At 34.4% G+C, this 20,708-nt stretch overlaps 1 protein-coding gene across 3 annotated transcripts in view; it reads left to right on the plus strand.

Moving 5' to 3' along the window:
- Cntnap5 (contactin associated protein family member 5) overlaps positions 1-20,708 on the plus strand; it is a 771,818-nt gene that overhangs the window by 359,105 nt on the left and 392,005 nt on the right. For 2 of the 3 annotated variants that reach the window (XM_026402894.2, XM_026402896.2), the window contains exon 7: positions 14,178-14,318. In XM_026402894.2, the coding sequence (XP_026258679.2) occupies positions 14,178-14,318 (141 nt within the window). Of the gene's footprint in view, positions 1-14,177; positions 14,322-20,708 lie in introns of all 3 variants that reach the window. The other variant, XM_077798231.1, reaches the window with a different exon arrangement.

Consider the following 20,708-nt stretch of genomic DNA (forward strand, 5'->3'; position numbering starts at 1 on the left):
AAAACTGAGTGTATGGTTTATTATTTATAAATTGTGTATTGCACATTACTTATAAGAGAATGATCTATGTCTATACACAACACATTTGTATGTCAGTGACCCGCCTTGGACCTCCACCTGTTAAACCTTTATCAATAGTCCACTTGAGGCAGGAAATAGTGAAAGATAAATTTTAATAATTGGGAAAGCGTGGGGTGGTAGAGGGCCATTTGAACCTTGTTAATGATCTTACATTATTGAGAATGAAGAACCACTGAAGAATTTTTTCATGATGGTAACATGGCCAATTTCTCATTTTAGATTAGCATTTCTAAATGTTTGATTCAGGGCCAGTCCAACCAGAAACCACTGGAAACTCGCTGAAAGTGAACATATTCATGATCCTCCCTTTCCTACTGAATCAGAAATTGTGGGATAGGACTCAGCAATTTGCTTAGAAGTCCTCCAGGGAATCCTGAAGTTCCTGATATCTCAGAACCACAGTCTCACAGCAGTCACTCTGAAGGTTATGTGTGGCTCGGGTTTGCAGGTGGGTGGAAGGAAGGAATTTCTGAACAGAGAGTAGGAAATCCTGTTTGGAGACAATTTCAGTTACCAATTGAGTAGATAACACAACAGTAGAGATGGAGATTGGTGCTTGAAAAATTAGGAGGTGGCCTATTTTTTGTTTTCAATCACAATTATAAACTTGGAGAAAAATCTCTTCTTTTGATCCTAATGTTTCTTTAGTACACTGCAGATAAGGCATGCCACTCATTATCTTCAAAAAAAAAGTTGTCATTTTTAACTCAGAATGCTAGATGCCAGAATGATACTTTGGAGTTGCTGAAAATTGGAAGTCTGTGAATATCCATCACTCTCCCTTTGTCTAATTGTTTAATTGATTGAAAACGCAAAAAAGAACAAAGTGAACACACTATATTAAAATTACCTCAAAGCAGAGAGGTCTTTGATGAATTTGAAAACAATAATAAAAGAAAAACCTACAAAATTATCACTCAGTATTACCAAGTCCCTCAAATACTTTCCCTTTAATGTCCAAGGGGATGGTTCTAAAATTCACCATTGCTTGACTTAATTGACTTGCAAGAATCTGTTTACCTATGATCTCTTGTGTATAGAAGCTGTACACAATCACAGCTGAGTGACATTGAAATGAATGTCAGCATTCCGGGAAATGAAATCCAATGATGTCACTCAGTTTATGAAGTTGGATCTGATTTCTTTAGGGCATGCATTGATGTCTTGATGTCTTATAAAAAATGCTTCCTAGGAAAGAAACACCTTGAAAAGTTTCTCCCGAGAAACCTTTGCTTCAGGGGATGTAGTCCTTTCCAAATATGTGTAGCCAGGTTGCTCTAATGATCATAAAAGAAGACAGATTGACTGTAATAGCATTGGGAGCTGCTGGCTGTGCTGGAAAACAAGAGTTATATGCCCAGAAAAGTCTCTAGCCTTGCAGATGCACTTGAAAGGGTATATGAAGAAGAGAGAGAACAGGGATGGGAGGGCCAAGTTCTATCCACCACTATCTCACCAAGTAGTTGTGTTAACCAGGGAAATGAAAACTCACAACTCTGATTACTGAGAAGCAAAATTGGCACTATTATTGGAAAGAATATAGTCAAACAAGATATTTAAATCTAAGATCTGCTTTATTTCAGAATTATATATTGATCAGGTTTGGTTTATGCCATGAGCCCTTCTGAGCACACATGAGGCCTGGGCTACCGCCAGCTAGAAAGATGACTGAGTTCACAACCTCAGGCTCCAGTGACCCAACATCAGAGCATCCTCCTGCTGTAGAGCTGTTCTCTATCAAATTTTATGTGAAGTCTAACTGTTTGATATAAACCTATTTTTCCTTCTCAGATTTTACCATATTGTGAATAGTAGTTGACAAAGAAAGTACAGTGGCTTCTTCTTAGACTGTCTTATGGAGGTCAATCAAGTGACATTATGACTTTGTATGAGGCAACTAGTTTGGCATTTGCCATGTAAGGCACGAGATTGTCTGCTTCTTGTCCAACCTAGAAGGTGAACACAGACAAGGCTCAGGGAGACCTCTGTCAAAAAGATAAGCAGGAAAAAAAGATGTAGATCAAGTACTTCGTATTGGGATATCTTCCTAGTTCACATCACTTAATCCACGTGAGTTTTCTGAATGCTGTGAGAGATACCATAGCAGTTTGCATTTCTTCTAGCCTGAAGCAGAAAGGCTTTAGAAAAGACATTTTTAGGACATTATTCCTCTGATACCCCTGTAATTGAAAAAGTCCTTTCCTATCAATAGTGCTAGGTGGCCCCGTTCTAGATCACTATATGTACTCAAACTCTAAAAAAACTTGTTTTTGAAAAAAAGAAATGATTTACATGTTTCTACTCTATAAATAACAGACATTTCATAAACTACAAAATGTATTTTAGTAAAAATCTTAAGACATATATACAAAACCCTAAAACTAGATTAAGATCCTTTCATGTTTAAAAATACATGTGTCGTATATCTTCAAAAACAAGATTGAAGTTTTTTAAAAAATGAGATATAGTTTCATAATCTAAAAATGTTTAAGGTCCTTCTAAGTATGATGTAGATTTCAGGAACCTGGGAATAAAATATATAAAAAATTTTACCTATCTGAAAAAAAATGTGCCTATATAAAATGAGAAATAAATAACTTGTACTTTTTGTAAAAACTACATTTAATAATGCCACACTCCACCAAATAACTAGAAAAAGTACTTCAAAAATATTATAATATTACTAATAAACAAAGCCTCCCTACATTATTTTGAAACAGGTATCCCACTTGAAAAAAAAAAAACAGAGAAAGAACGTGAATATAAAAAAAATACAAATGACTTTTCATATGAAAAAAAAAAAAAACATGAAAGAAAGAAATACCAATTCATGTTCTAAATTACAAAGTCCAACACTATATAATCTGCCACAATAGCATGATAAAAAGAAACCAAAATGATATTGTATATTGTTGTTGGCATAGTAATTAATGCAATATTTAAGAAAGGATAATATCATTTAAAATTTGGAAAAACATTTCTTTCACTACAACATTCTGTTTCTAACAATTTTCCTATAATTGTAAAGTAATGTGTGCAATGGATATATTCTAGAAATTAAAAAAGAAAAATGAAAAATTTTCCCCAAATCCTTCAAAAGTAATTGATGACACATTATGATCATCTAACCAGAGGAGCAGCTCCACTTCAGTGCCTAGGAGACTTTGCATTCTCCACACAGGCCACACAGCCTGCAGTTCACAGCAGGGGTCATCTAAGTCTTGGCAAGATATTCTGAGATCCAAGGAGACATGAGAGGCTGGGGAGGATCTGCCCAGAGATTCTCTTTCACTCACCTCCCTGACCCAGGGAAGCTGTTAGGGCACAGTTTCTAATAACCTCCCCATTCTGATAAGGTGTAAGGTTTTCACCCTGTTCTCCTAGAATACAGCTGTATCATATAAACTTTTTTAAACTGCAATTTACAATTACATACTGAGGATTGGAAACACAGTTATGCGAAGGTCATCTCTTCTATTTTCTTTAGGAGCCATTGTTTTGGGTATGTAGGGCAGGGACCAAGGGCAGCTGCAAAATATGTCTCTTTATTTGTCATCGGTGCAGATTGAAAGCTGTCTGAATCTAAAAAGGATTCCTGTGTGTTTACCAGGAATGTAAAGTAGTTAGATGTTGGCCTTCAGCTCACCTACTGTAAGGATGCTTTATAAAGTTATACAAAGTAGCACTCATTAATGACAGAGACAGTCCCATATGTTCTAATTTGAAACTTCTTAATATTAATTATTCAATAAAAAGTAAAATCAATAATGCACCAATAAAAATAATAATAGAATGTCCTAACTAGACAAAAATTTTCCAGTCTTAGAAGATAAATATTTCATGAGAAATGTAAAGAAGAAAAGAAAATACAAAAGAAAAATCAATGTGTAATAGTACAAATAAATAGTGTATGTTTTAAAAGCAGAGATTACATAAACTTGAAAATGTGCAAATAGAAAAAATTTTAAGGATGCTAAAGAGACTAGTGAGAAAGAATCTCAAAGTGTGGGATAAAACAAGAATAATTTTTTTAACTATATACTCTCCTTTAACCTTTTGAATTTTATACCATGTGCAAATAAAGAAATGTTTTAAGAAGCTGAGACAATAAAAATAGTGAATGATTTAAGAAATGTTTCTTATATTTATTTCTAACACTACATGCTCTGATTTAATTCACAGTTTATTTTCAAAAGCACATTGCTTCATAATCTATAATTAAATTTACTTACTTTTTTTTGAATTGTGTATCTTAGCATCCCCACCCCTCATTAAAAAAGGCCTCATTAAAAAGGCCAAGATTTTCCTTTTTTATTCTCATTTATTTCTGTAGAATTGTATCTGGCTTGGAAAACACAGTAATTAAATATTTGTTGAATAAATGAATGATTGTTTTTATGTAAATCCCAAATAATATGAATCTAAGGCCTATTTTTTCATCTCATAAAAAGGATGTAATAATTTCTCCATGCTCAGAGGCTACCTTTGATGCTGCCTTACCATTGCTTGGCATGGCCTAACGGACACTTCTCTTACAACTAAGACAGTCATTTGACTGGATGAACATCATAAAAGTGTTTATTTGGTGATCAAAATAACTACAGATCACTAGGGAAACTGTTTTCAAGGCCATGAGAGAGTATAATTGTTATCGATCCTTTTGATCCTTTTCTTTCTTTGGAAAATCAGTTTCAAGGCTAACACAGGAGGACATCAAGGTGAAGAATAAACTGAAGAAAATAAAAAAGAAAGAAAAGCAAAAGGGAAATGACAATGAAAAAATGAAAAGGAAAATTATTCCTATTATGTGTGGCAGTTGTGATTTTTGTTTAACCTCTGAACAATCCCTATCAAGGAGGTTATCAACTACTACATCACAAATAAAAACCTAAAAGACAGAGCAAAATTGTTGAGTCCCACAATCCCTATTGTCCACTAATCCCTGCCACAGCAGTAGGGCCAGCATGTGAGACCAGGTCTGTAGCTCTTGGAGCAGGATCCATGGGATGGCCAAAATTTCTCACTTGGGGAGGAACACTTAGTCCCTGGAGGCACAGGCCCAGATTGTGAAGCTGATTCTGGGTCCTGTCTGTGTACAAGACTTGAAATCGCTTTATGTGGTTCTCCCCTTTGCTTCTAGTCTTCAATGTAAGATTACTGTGAGTTGGAGACCTGCTAAATTTATATTTCCTCCAGTTTTAAAGCAAGGAAATGACATATGAACACTTCTTCTTAATATGTCTTAAAAGCAAACCAATTGCATTGAATATGAAGGAGAGAATCTTTCAAGACCAGTATTATAGAAAAACATAATTGTTTTTATTAACATGAACCCAAGGAGTGAATGATAATATATCTTCTTGTTTAATAGGTTTCTATTAGGAAGATGGAAGTATGATTTAATTACCCCACTTTTTTCTAGTGGAAGTGGCTAAATAAGCATTTGAAAACTGATTTTTTTAGTTTCAAGTAATATAATCATCAATAAAACAATATACAGTTATCCAGGACCCTCTTGGATGCTCCTAGAGCCTGATGCAATAGTATAAATGGAGAACTAGGTATCTTAAATCTAAAAATTTAAAGAGTTACAAATCAAGCTTGCAAACTATTGAATTAAATATATTCTACTCTCCCAGCTCAGTAAATATTCCTTCACAGCCAAAGTGTATAGGTCCAAATTCTATCCACAATACAAAGAACTGCCCCTTGTTCACATCTCTCAGAAAGATAGGGAAGAGGACAGTGGAGACCCTGAAGTGGTTTCAAAGCTGTTGAGGCAGAAGTGTTGGTGTGCTGCTGGGAAATTCCTGGTCTGGATGGTGGTAGCAGATTTGTGATCATCTCCTCTGGGATCAAACACATCTCCCTGCAAGACAGGATGTGACCAGGGGATGCAGCATGAACCTGAGTACCTTGCATGAGTAACACAGGGTATGCTGAATGAGGCTTTCCATTGAGCTTCTTGCTTGAGTACTGAAATGGACATGACTGAACTGACTGGCCAAAGGACCTGAAGTAAGTGTGTGTGTGTGTGTGTGTGTGTGTGTGTGTGTGTGTGGAGAGAGAGAGAGAGAGAGAGAGAGATGCATATAGAGGTATATTTATATATAAATAGGCATATTTATATATAGCAAAATGTGTGTATGTGTGTTTGTGTGTGTGTGTGTGTGTGTGTGTGTGTGTGTATAAAATTCATTCAGACAAAAAGATCTTAAAACGTATTAGACCAATTGGGCTAATATACCTGGGGTCTGCGAGTCTATGAAAAGATATCTTTTGGAAAAAGGAACTAAAGTTCTAACAGTTGATCTGATTTGGTCTAGGAACAACAATGGGAACTACAACAATCATTAAAAAAATGTTCTGAATACATCCCTGGTGCAAAACTTAATAATAGATTGAGAACACAGAGTTGTCCTGTCAGAGAAAATTGGAAGGACCTCTTGTATGCTGTTGAGAGCACACTGTGACTTCTGGTGCTATGTACCCTCCCTCTCATTTCTTCTTTTTAAAGACTGCAGCAGATTCTCCTAAAACCTTAGGCCAGGACTGTCAGTACTCTGGGGAAATTTTCATTTTAAACAATGAGACAGTTTTAGGAAAACCAGAATATTGGTGAAGAGATAGTTAGATGCAGAATCCCAGTTCTTGTACTTCTGGCTGTGAGACCTGTTGAATTGTGAACTTTTTGTGTATCACCTGAAAACTGGGCAGTAAGTGGGGAACAGGAAAGAGGAGACAGTTCAGGCATTCAGTGCCAATGTCTTGGCTGGGCACAAGATCACGAGCCACTCACAACTTTGTAGATTCAAACAGCAATTCTTTATTCCCGAACTCACACCGGCCTCCACACACGTTCAGGGGAAATCTCCATTCTCCCGCTGCCCAAATCACCTACCATTCCTACTTGGCAATGGCCCTCAGCAATTCAGTACTTTGTAAACAAGAACTGATTTTGAGACTAACGCTTTATTTTTACCCAATATAGGGCTTTATCTTGGTAAGATATCATCTATTCTCTGTTCCCAGCAAAATGAAATAAGATAGTCTTCATGCATAAAGAAGGGAACATTGGGAACTTATGAAAGTTTAGATCATAAAAGAAAAAAAATAAAGTAATTTTTGATGAAAACATTATCAATTATCTTCCTTCAATTTCCAATTTCAATGTAAGGGGGAAATAGCACATCATGTGCAATGGAAGAACATTAAAGTTCTAGAGCTCAGAAGTTCCAATCCTGTCACAGACTGAGTCATTGATCTAGTCAAAATAACAGAGTAGAAGTTACAAAATGGTGATCAAGGTGACTGACCAGGCAAGACTTGCTCTGCTTCATCTCATTTGGCTTATCTGTTGTTTTTCTTTCTTTCAAAAAAATAATCATTTGAATTCAGATTGATATTTGTAAAAACATCAAGTGATTTCATGAGAAAATTGGGATTTTTGCCTCATTTTTAATGGCAAAAATTTATCAACCTAGACTTGGCCCATGAGGGACAGTGCCTTCAGGGAAGGGTCACATGACTCATTAACACCTAGCAATGTGAGTTTCAAAGACTGAAAAAGAAGACAGCAGTTTAGATCCTTCTTCATAGCCCTTCCATTAAAAAGTGGCCCATCAGAGCAAATGTGACTCAAAAATGTGCATAATATTTTGAGAAATTTCAAAAGTATCAGAGAGTCAAATTAGACAGAAAGTAGAATCATCAGAACTGAAAGATTCCAAATTTAGATGGGCCTAGAGAAAACAAGAAACAGTAAAGAAGGAATGAACTCGTTGCCATCCAAGTAACATCAAAGATCAAAGGAAACGAGAGAGTGGCAGATTCTGGGACCTCATACCTTTAACACCAACATGAGCTTTCTCCTGGGACTTACCCAGCTGGAGCCCACCTGTGACACACACAATTCCCTCAGGTTACTAGGTAGACTACCTTGTCCAAGACAAACTGCCAGTGGAACTCTGGAATCTAATACTTAGTTTTGTTGCCCAATAACATCAGTGAAAGGTACACTCTGCAATTTGCCAAGACCCATAAAACAAGAACAGAGAAAAAAAAAAGGCAAAATCATCAAAAGGGAAAAGGCAAAAGAAGATCTAGAAGAAAATTGCTTATGCCCTTTTTTTTATCCAATTAAAGAAATATTTTGTTGGATCTATTATATTTAATCATAGCTTTTAGGGTTATATAATAAAAAATGAGTGAGATATTTTCTCTATCTTGAGAAACTTAAGGGATAAATTTCAAAATATTCACCTTAGTCCCTTTTCTGCTACCAAAGCAGATAACTGAGGTCATCATCTTATAAAGACAAAAAGCATATTTTGCTTTACAGTTTTGGAGTGTTCAGTTCCATAATCACTTGGATCCCTGTAGCAGGAGATTATCACAGAAGTATATAGTAGAACAAACTGGCTCACCACACAGACAGGGAGTGAAAGAGAGAACCTCAATAAATGCAAAAAAACCCCATTAAAGGAAGAAGAAGAGGCTCGGGTCCCAGAACCCCCTTCAAGGGCATGCATTCAATGACCTGCATGCCTTCTACTGCTCCCTTACATCTAGGGACTAGAAGACATGGACATTTAAGGATGTTTCAGATCCAAAATGTAGCAATATTTAGCAAATATTTATTTGGTACCTACTATGTGTCAGGCCTCCTTTTAAGTGCTTGAAATATGTCCATGAAAAGAACAACGATGCCTACCCTGGTGATGTTTGGATTCTAGCAGTAGAGAAAAACTATTCAGCAAGAAACAACACAAATCAGTAAATTCTATACTACGTAAGTAGACAACAAATTGCTGTGAGAAGAAAACTAAATGTAGATCACAGTACCGGGCTTGGGATTTCAAGGATAAAGGTTAGCAAAATGGGGACAGTCACCTTTGAGTAGAAACCTAAAGTCTGTTGTGTTGCTATCTGGAGAGAGTTGACTGAGAACTTAGGACTCCTAACCTAAAATAGCTGTACTGAACATTTTAGGTTCCAGGCCCTTCAGCAGAGGCTAGACTAAGCCTACTGAATCCAATCTTTGCATTCACAATTTAAGGGATATCTTCCTGAAGAGGATTAATATTTTCTTGCTGAAAATCCTTCAGTACTCCCCATTCTTCTGAACTCTACATTCAGTGATTTGGGTGTGTGTCTCCAACTCACCTTGCTAGTTTTATTTCTAACTTAAATGTCTATCATTACTTATTTGTTTTTGATCACGAGCATAGTGTTTTCTGGGCTGTGGGGGGTGTCCTTTATTTTGTCCTCCATACTTTTCTCCATATGCTTTACTGAAATGTCTGTTTTCCTAAATATATGTCTCAAAATTCTGTTATTCTCCAAACTCCAACTCTCTGGTTATTTTCTCCAGTTATTTCCCAAACCTCTTCTTTGTATAGCAGTTGGTCTTTTCTCATTGTTCTTACCATACCTTGCCTTCCATCATTCTGTTAGAGGATGGATTTTTCATTGGGAATGGCACTACATTTCTAGAGAAAAGGGAAAGTGCATAATTTAACCTCAATACCACCACAGAGGCTTGACTCATGCTTTACAGAGAGTAGGGTTTCAACAACTAGTTAGGAAATTTGATTTGGACCAAAAAAAAGTGGAAATAACTTTTTCAAGTGTTTCTGAGAGTTGCTAACAGAATAGTTAAAATAAAAGATTTTTTTTTTTCAGTTGCTGTGAACTATAAATAATTGTTCACATATGACAAATTTTATTTGGAAGTTTATGACCACTATAAACTTTCAATGAATAGATGAAAACATGATCTAAGGCAAGCCAAGTTTCTAGCTCTGTCTTCCATATACCAAAGACCTTTAGGCACTTCATGTGGACTATGTATGCTGAAATATACTCTCTGTTCAGCATCATCAATATCCATCTCATGATGAACTATGCCATATTCTGAATAGAAACTCAGAATCCTCAACAATGAAATCAGTGAAGGAAAATTTTAAAAAATTGTTTGGAATTGTGAGAAACATATACAATATCTGAATTCACACAGAAAAACGAGATAGAAAATTAGTACCTTTGAAAGGAAAAATTAAGATCAAAATATAAAAATCATTGTAAACTTTTCATTATGATCCTTTATTTAAAATATCTATCCTAACCACATGTGTGTGCCATATAAAACCTCAATAAATGCAAAAAAACCCCATTAAATTGCACATTTTTATACTACAAATATTGGTTAACACTGTTTTTCTGTGAGCTGAACCCAAATGAATGAACTAATGGATGGAGTCAAGGAGAAAAGCAAGTGTTGGGAGACAGTGAATCAGAGTACAATTAGATCAAGTAGAACAGCTTGAGAATGGCCAATATTCAATTTTTTTTTCAAATAATTGGTACAATAATTTGCCAGCCTAGGTCATTACACAGTAGTGACTTTAATATGCATGACTTGATGGACAAAAACAATTTTAAGCAAGATTTTAGTTTTTATTACCAAAGTTTTGATAAATAAGATAAAATATAAATGCAAATGATCAATTGACTATAATTATTAATATAAAATTAATAGTTATATACCAAGTGTTTATGAAATATTTAGGAAAACAACGTTTTATAGGAAAGAAATACATCAATATATGAAGCAAACTTTTCCAATCTAACTTAAATGAACCAAATCTATAACTCAATACTACAATTACAGCTGCAAGTTTCTACTTGAAAAATCAAAATGTATAAATCAGTTGCAAATATATATATATACATATATACATATACATATGTGTGATATATATATACATATACATATGTGATATATATATATACATATACATATGTGTGATATATATATATATATATATATATATATATATATATATATATATCAGTTTGTACTCACACTCAAATATAAATAAATGCCATTTTGCTACTTCTCTCTCACTTGATCCAATATGCTCATCATTCTGTTTCCCTTGATGGCAGGAAAAACATCTCTCTTGAGTAATTAGTTAATACCTATTTATACCTGTGTGCATTATTGTGTAAACACTGGATTATATTAATGTTTCCTGGGCAGATTGTTAACTGGCTAGCGTTAGTACTATCTTACATCAAGGGAGGTATTCCATCTACTTGTCCCACCTGAAAGCATGTCACCCACTAGTCCCACCTGGTTTGGAGTCTTGAGAACCATGTGTCACCTTCTGCTGCTGTGGTCTGTGATACCTGGTATCACCTAGATCTGTGAGGTATAGTCACTTGTGCTCTCCCAGACTTCAAATGCAACTACCAGCCCTCTGTACATTTACTGAAAACCTCAGCACTTTCATACCTCCCCCTGCATCCTGTTCTCTTAGGCCTATGCTAGCTAGAGTGCCCAGGTCAGTGAGAAACAGGTCTCAGGCTCTCCTATATTGGAGCTCCACTTAAGCCACTGATAATCCTCCTGTCTTCTCTACAGCTCTTTTGCTCTGGGGCCATACTGAACTTGAAGCAGCTCATATAGGCTTGCAAACATCACTGCTTTGGTAATCAGGATGATTTCCAGGATCTGACTTGTGATTTCTATCCACCTTCCCCAATGCTCTATAAGTTTCAATCCCTCAGAGTGGAACAGAGAATGGTCTGTACACTACAACCCAACTTTCCCCAACAAATTCTTCCCAAAATCCTCCACCCAGACTAAAAGGAGTGATAGTTGCTCCCTTAATGCTGTAGAAAATTACAAGGTTATATACAGTATTCTGTGTATTATTTTTCTCTGGATAAAAATCTTTACCCTGAATAATTTAACTACTGTTTTTGCTGTGTAAAAGACAGTGCTTTTTGTTCTTTCTTTTACCTTTCAAATTTTGTTCTGTATCTGCTATTTTCCTAAATCACAATGCAGTGAAGTAGAGCATTAATTTTTTTTATTAGAAATTGAAGAAGGTGGTGAACATCAAAGTGAAAAGGTAATTTTGTAAGCTCTCAAAAGTATTTCTTATAAAATATTTGTGGGATTTACAAATTTATTGTTGATTGTTTTTGTTTTCTAGAATTTTTTTCCAAGACATATGTACTCTTATAGTGAAAGATAAAGCTTTTCTTGGAAAAAGATATAGACTTGATTTAAATATTTGACGAAAGAAAACTAGGCTTATATTCATTTGCTAGGTAAAATATGTACATAAAACAAATGGTACCCAACCATGACTCAATAAGAGAGAATCTATTAATTCATGATCTAACAATGCAATTCAACACAGCAATAGATTGAGCATGAAATACTTAGTTCCATCCCACAAACTTTTTGAAAAACAATGGATAATGTAAAGTATTCATTTTCTTTTCAAGCACAGAAACAAATTATATGTAAACTGGGAGTACAGGAATGTTTCCCTGATGTGAAGTCAGAATCAGAGTTATGTGTCCATGGTAAATGGAAGATTTTTTTGTCTTCTTTTATTTTAGTTTGGTTTTAGAAGGTTCTATACCATTATTATTATTTAATATGTCTTAAGTTGTGGCTCGACCTTAGAAAGTTTTGGTTATGATGACAAAATAAAGAAAAGATATGTACAAAATTGATTTTAAAAAGGAACAAAGTGCTTGTAGATGTAATATGATTGTACCCTTCACAAATACAAAGAAATTATCTTTAAAAAGTATATGACTTAATATGAAGGTATATACAAAATATTTTGTTTGAGAAAATGAACCAGTACCAATAATATGGGTATTTATATGATAAAATATTATTGAATTAGGAAAAAAATATAATGGAATTTTTAGTAGTATAAAATTCCTAGAAATTAATTCACTGAAGAATATGTGAACTAGGGAAAGACATTAACAACTTAGGTGGAGGAACCTTATCTGAAATATTCTGAAAATAGAAAAAGATACTGAGTTCTTGGAAAGGAATGTGAAATATTTTTAAAAATTCATTCTTCTCTGAATAAATTCTTTAATGAAGTAATGAATCCTCAATCAAAATTTCAACAATTTTTTTCAAATAAAATTCTGAAATTGTGAAAAAAATGAAGGACAATATCAATTCTCTTACAAAAGTAAAGCATCAATAAGTAAAAGTGAGTAAAGGAATAATAATCCTTATCACCTCTTACAATTCATTAAGAAACACTTTTCAATAGTGTAGAACTTGTGAAAAAAATAAATATCTAGAAGTAATCCTTTGTATATAGCTGCTATTCATATAAGGGAGAGACATTCAGAATAGGAGAATGTGTGTGTGTGTGTGTGTGTGTGTGTGTGTGTGTGTGTTTGCGCAGAAAAGACAGGAGAACACAGAAACTGTTCTGTTTTGTTTTCTTTTCATGGAAGAAAAATTATTCACAAAAGATCAAGATGCCAAAAAGTAATATATTCATTAAAATAATTTGTATTAGTATTTACTAGACATAAAATGGTCATGAAAATTAATATTCCATAATCTTCCCAAATTCACTATAAGTAAGTAGTTTAGAGCTATAATCACACTTCACAATCAGTTACAATTCTTGCACTTTTCAATCAAATTTATAGTAATTTCCCATTTTATCACAAATGCTGAACAAGTGTCACTATTGAGAACTAAATAAAGATTTCAGTAAATTGTTTCTTATTTGCATTATAAAACTGTATAAGGCATTTGCATTATTGTCTGTTTTTTATTTTCATCGATAATGATTTGGGAAAAACCTTGTGCTGAGTTTTTTGGTACAATGCAGGCCTTTAAAGTAGGTCTCTCAGCTGAAGAGAGTGATGTTTTGTTTGTCCCTTGGCTTTCTATGGACAATTTCTCTAAGATGCTTGTATAAGAGATAAATATAAAGATGCTGGTTTTCTTTCTTTTTCTTTTTTTTTTCTCCTTCTGTAAATTACTGTTTTATTTAGTATTAAAAAGGTTCAGAAAAGAAGTGAAAATGGTTTTGTAAAATAAGCCCTCAAGAAGCAAGCAATTACAGTTATTTTTACATGGGCTAATCAGTATCCTTTTAAATGTGTAATCAAGTGGCATCTATAATTATTTGAGTCACTTGGCTCATACATACAATTGAATCTACCGAATGTATTTGCTTCCTTTCCTTTTCTACTCCTTCAGAGTTTATAACTAAGAGTTGATTTTTATTTTTCCCACTATAAAGCTTAGTTTTGGAGGAATTCCAGTACCAGGAAAACCTGGGACCTTTTTAAAGAAAAACTTCCACGGATGTATTGAAAACCTTTACTACAACGGAGTAAACATAATTGACCTGGCTAAAAGAAGAAAGCATCAGATCTATACTGTGGTAAGTTTTCTCATTTATTTTTATTTTTATTTCTTGATGTTTTCTATCACTTTGGGGTAAGTCTTGCTTTCACTATCACACTCCTGTACTTCTTCATAGAGTGCCTGTGTTTATCTTGTATTTTTAAGAGGTCCCATCAGCCTCAGTCATTACTGGAGAGCAAGACTCCCAGCCGGGACTGAGTACGAATTGTGTTTCTGGAGTAAAATGTGTATCAAAGATATATAGAGAACTCTATTTTTCTGGTTGTGGTTGCTTTCAGCTGTGGGTGAGATTTGCATTCTATAAGGGCTAACATGGATTTTTTTTTTTAATCTCTGGTCAACCAAAGCAAAGAATATTCCATTAAATTCAAGAGCTTGGGAGTTACATAGTTGTCTAGGAATTTGTTGAACTCCAAAAGAAGGCCTTTTAAACAAATGAAATTACATTTTTTTTTTTGTATTTTAGAGATGTCCTTTGTTACATGTATAATCCTGATAAGTTAAATAGTTAACATTTGTTTTTCCTAATAAGGCATGAGTTTCATTAGGGTCAGGTATATGTCTTCTTTTATCACTAATGGATTTTTAATATATAGCAGAGTGCCTTGCATGTAGTAGGTACTCAATAAAGGTGTTGATGTTTCCAGCTATAGTTAAGGATTTTTCCGTTTATACATGCTTCCAGTGTTTTCAGTTTTTCCATGGCATATTTTATAGCTCTGTTTAGTACTGCTATTTGTTCCTAGCAGATTAGCCCTTTAATCATTGTATAATGATATGCTCTTGCTCTGATGACTTTTTTTGGCTCTGAAGTCTACTTTATCTGAGGTTAATGTTGCCATTTATATATTTTCCAATTAACTTTGCATGATATTTCCTTTCTCATCTTTTTATTTTTAACTTAGCTATATTGTGGTACTTGAACTGAGTTTCTTATTGACAGCAAATATTTTGTTCATTTTTTTAAATTCATTTTTCCAGTTATGTTTAATAGGTATCTTTAGACCATTTACATTTAGTGTAATTAATGTGTTAGGGTTGCAATGTCCATTTATTTTTTTATGTTCTGTTATCTTCTTTTTCATGCTCCTCTTCTTTTTTCTGTGTACCTTGAATGATTTTTAAGAATTTCATTTTGATTTATTTAGTGGTCATATCTCTATGTACAGGTTTTGTTAGTGGTTTCTTAGTTACTATATTACATATATGCAAAATTTGATAACTTACTGGTTTCATTTTACCAATTTAGATGAAATATAAGACTTCTCTCCTTTTAAATTTTGTTACCTTTCATGATTTTTATGTAATTGTCTTCATATTTCCTCTATACTTTGAACTGTATCACACAGTTTTATTTTTGTTTCAATTATCAAAGTTTGAAAACACAAGAGAAAAAGGAGAGCTTCTTGAGTTCAGCCATATTTTTGCTTACTATTGTTCTCTCTCTTTTTTTTGTAGCCTGATTTTCTTTCTTTTGTCATTTTCTTTTGATTGAAATACTTTCTTTTAGCCATTCTTTTTGAGTGTATATGAAAGTGACAAATTATCTTATTTTTCTTCATCTGATAATGATTTTCTCCCTCCTTCCACCTTTGAATGATATTTTCTTTAGATGTAAGATTGTAGGTTGACAGTTCTTTTTATTCAGCACTTGGAAAATGCTGAATCATTTACCTCTGGCCTCAGTGATGAATTTAGTTTCATTTCTCCAATAGGTAACATGTCATTTCTCTGTTGGTGATTTCAAAAATTTCTGTCTTTAGTTTTTGAAAGTTTGAATGTGATATGTCATGTTGTAGACTTCTTTGGGCTGACCTTGTTTGATTATTGCTCAATGTCTTGAATGAATGAATAGACTATGAATGAATAGGGCTAATCTTTACACATTTACATGTGAATAATTTGGGGAGTTTTGTGGGGTTTTTGCCATTATTTATTCAAGTGCTTTTATACCTGTCTCTTTCTTATCTTCTTGAACTCTGACAACATTAATACTAGATCTTTTGTTATAATCCCTCAAATCTTATTTCTTAGTCTTATTTTGTGCTTTGTTCAAATCATGTCATTTCTGTTGTTTTAGGTAGAAGTTTAATATTCTTTTTCTTTTTTTCTTTCATTCTGTTATTGAACCTATTTATTATCTTTTAGGTTTGATAATGAATTTTCATTTCTAAAATTTTCATATCATTCTTCTTATCATTTGATATTTTGATTTCCTTGCTAAGACTTTTGATTTGTTACTAAGATTTTCTATTTTTTTAACTCATCTCAAATGGGTAATTGGCATTGAGACATTTTTATTATAATGGCTGCTCTAAAAATGTTTGTCAGATAATTCTAACATTAATTAAATGTCATCCAAGAGGCATTTATCGATTATCTTTTTTCGTTTAGCTTGAGTTCTTTTTTGGTATAACAAAATATCGTTGTTGTGTTTTTAAGTGAACCTGCATATTTTAAGTATTATGCTGTGGTAAATCTTCTTTAAATTTTCTGTTTATCTGTCTTTTGCTCACCCTGTCCACGCAGGGGAAGGAGAGGTTTGGCCTTAATAATACTGGTTTGAAATAGAAATCCAATTCCTAACTGAGCCTCCATTGACATCTGAGGATGGAAAAGGTACTTGTTACTACCAAGTATGTGAGAGTTACTGCTTCCTACAAAAGTTTCATTGATTCTTCTCTGAGTATAGTAGCCTGCATAGTAATGCCTCATGATCATCCTCTGTGTGACCTCCAGTGACATTACTATCAGAAGAAATATCTATATCATTGGACTGTGGTAAAGTCCACCAAGGCATCCTGACCCCATCTTTGTGAAGTGGATGGCCTCCCTCATTAGTGCTGAGTAGTGTTGAAGTCCAGGATCCCCATGTAGTCTCCACTGACACCACAGTGAAACCCTTGATCTTTTCTGACAAAGATAGACTTCTTAAATCCCTAGGATTTTTCTTCTAGATTCTAGACATTCTCAGATTCATTTCCATAATGCCACCTTGGTTAGGGTCAGAGACATTTTGTTACAGCATAGCTAGATAGCTTTGCAGCAGGAGTTTTCTCTATGTCATTTATCTTGGGTTGAAGAGTTATTTTAGTTATTTTCTAAAAATATTCTTTTTTATTTTGTTGCCTATTTCCTCATCCTTTGGCTGAAGAGGGCAGGCTCGGTATTGCTATTTTTAAAAAATTTGTTTATACCAGTTTGTCTGCTGGGGTTGTTGTTAGTTCTTCAGCAATGGGGCTAAGACACTAGGAAAATACAAGGAACTCTCCACCCTGTTGTGCTTTAGACCTTGAAGTTATTATATATGCTTTCTGTCCTCTCTTCATCAGTCAGCATCTTCTTAGGTTTCTTTTACACATAATTTTCAGTGTGGTTTAGTTATGTTCAGTAGCAGGACGAATATGGAGAATTATGCTGCTTCATAATCTCTGAATTGCAAGCTCTTTACAACTTTTTTTTTTTTTTAATCCATACAAGAGTAAGTCATTGTATCACTGATAGGAAAAAACCCTAACCCTCCGGCTGGAGTTGTAGCTCAGTGGTAGAGCACTAGCATGTGTGAGGCACTGGGTTGGATCCTCAGCACAACATAAAAATAAATAAATAAAAAAAAGGCATTGTGTCCATCTATAATTAAAAATATATTAAAAAACAAAGAACCAAAAAAAAAAAAAAACCCTAACTGCCTGAAGTCTGTCAATTGAACTATCTGGGGAAACTATATATGCAAATGAGCCTGTTTTACTTTCCCTTGATACATATAATTTACAAAGTGCATTTTATAATTTGGGGTTTTGCCTTGACACATTTTTCCCAATTGCCATTGGATTCCTAGGTGTAAGACACATTTGCTTTAGGAAAACCACACCAAGATTAAAGGTCACTATTGTTTAAAAGTTTGTCACCAAGTTTCTGACTCCTTTTGTTGGGAAAGGTTAAGACACACAATACTAACAAGGGCTCATTCCCTCCATTGGTTCCAGGAGTGACATCAACTGATATTACCTGGCCTACCGGTTCTGGCTCACACAGAAAGGCCCCTGACAATTCTCCCACTTTTCCACATGAGCTTAGGTTATCTCCTAATTTACCTAAGCACCATCTTGCTGATGACATTTTTCTTGAGTCTGGCTCAGAAGATTTAAGCTGTGGAAAATGCATTCATTCCCATCCTTTCCACAATACTATTTTCAAGAATTATTTCATAATATATCAGTTCCTGTATTAAGTGTAGTCTGCTAACACAAGGGCACTTACATTGGGTTCACGCCCTGCCAGAAGTTTAGCTTAGACAAATGTCATAAACATCAAAAAGCAGCTGTACTTGCCATTGTGCTCTGAGTCTGTAGAGCAAATTGCAATACAATAAGCTTAAGAAAACATCACTCACTTCCATTGTTTATAAAAGGTTCTTAAAAATAAGAGAGCCTGAGCCTCAGATATGAGTAACTAAGATCCCTATGGCAACATTCATAAAAGAAATCTCCATACATATTACACTAGAAAATATCTTTAATGACAAGATATTTTGAAGACAGTCACTGAATAAAAATGAGATAATGGAGACAAAACATGAATTTCTGAATATTGGCAGCTTCCATCTTCTTTTTTGAGAGAATCATTACATCATTGTAACCTTAACAAATGTTTTGGTGATGTTTTAACTACCATTGCATTTAGCAAGTTCCCTGAAACTTGGCTAGTGTACTTTATTCTTCAGGGTTTAATTGGCAGTGTCGTTAATATGAGGCTCAGAGAATCCATTTAGCACTAATGCACTTGAAAAAAAAAACTCCCAAGAATAGAGTTTTATTGTGTAGGGAGACAACCTTAGTTTTCACCTTCACAATATAAAGGGAAAAACATACACTATTTTTCTTCCAAATTGCTTTCATCACTTTGCTTAAGTGAGAATTCATGTACACACACACACACACACACACACACACACATGCTTATATACCTGGTCTGTGTCTTTGGAATTCCTTGTTAGAAAGAATGGTTTGCAGGATCAAATACTGAGTTACAAACTACTTCATTCCTGTCAACAAGCTTAAAATTTCCCCCAACAGCACCAAATCAGCTGTACTCTAAGTCACTAAGTCATTGCAATGCCAAGTAAGGGTTTTTGAAAGAAAGGGTGTTTTTGATCTTTTCCAGTGTTCACAGATTCTCTCTCAACTATTGAGCCTTGGGAAGTTCATTTTATTTGGTGATTCAAGAAATCAACAAATCAGGCAGGAAGAGCATGGTAATGCCCATAAATTATAAAATACGGATGTGAGGCTCACAAAAGCGCCAGCCTTTGCCTCATGTAGCACAAGTCTCTCCTACTGGCTGCATTCAGGCAGCATCCCCATTGCAATCTGTCATCCCTTTCTTGTGGGACCTGCCCACTCCCTGGAGATTTAACAGCTGTTCCATGGGGATAATTCAATTTAGTCTTTATAGCTCGATTTGACTACAGGACGATCCTGCACACTCTGAAATGCAGTAAAACTAACAGCTTAAAGTAGACATAAAAAATAACTCGCTATTCTTCCTCAAATCCTCTATCCTATGCTAATATAGCACCATATAATAAACAATCAGAAAGTAAATGGCCCATTGAAGTGTGTGTACAGTACCTGTAATGTGGATTATAATATGTATAATATAAAATATATATTGCCCTGATGGTTTCCTGAACATGATTAATTTTATACCTTGAATTCCATGAGAAATGATGCTTTCTTTTGAGCCATCCTTTCCTGAGCATCACACCTCCTCTCAAGAGGCAAAGAGAGGAACATGATTGTCTAGAAGTTGTCTGAAATCTCATTCACTTAATTATAGGTGTTAAAATAATTCTTATTTTTTTCAATTAAAATAAAAGCCCCAAAAGGTCATATTATTTTATTTTGTCTTCAAAGGAAGAGGAGGGAAAACAAAGTGACCAATAGCTAAGACTGTAGTTATAGAATTGGCTTTGGAGCTGATTGACCATGTCAATTCATTTCTGTGGGTTTGTCTCAAATCATTGAAATCAAGGAATTTGGTGGGCAATAGCCAATACTAAGCACAACCTCATGATTAGAAATGAAAATTAATTACAAAATATCTTTCAACTTGCTCTAGAGGCGAACCTAATGATCTTCTCAATCCAGTGTTGAGGACACTACCAGATGTTACATAATGGTGGAGAGCGTGGGGGCCTCTATTCCTAAGCCCTACTCCATTGCTCACTCAGCTAACGGACCTTGGTAAAATTACCAAACATTGGCATCTCATATATAAAATGGGGGAAAATTAGAGTGCTTACTTCAAAGTGTTAATGTATAGATTAAATCTACCTGCCATGTGTTTGATACAGTACATGGTCCACAGTTAGCACCTAATACACGGAGGAGTTGTTCCTAAG

The sequence above is a fragment of the Urocitellus parryii genome, chromosome 1 (genome assembly GCF_045843805.1).
Source record: "Urocitellus parryii isolate mUroPar1 chromosome 1, mUroPar1.hap1, whole genome shotgun sequence".
NCBI classification, from domain to species: Eukaryota; Metazoa; Chordata; class Mammalia; order Rodentia; family Sciuridae; genus Urocitellus; species Urocitellus parryii.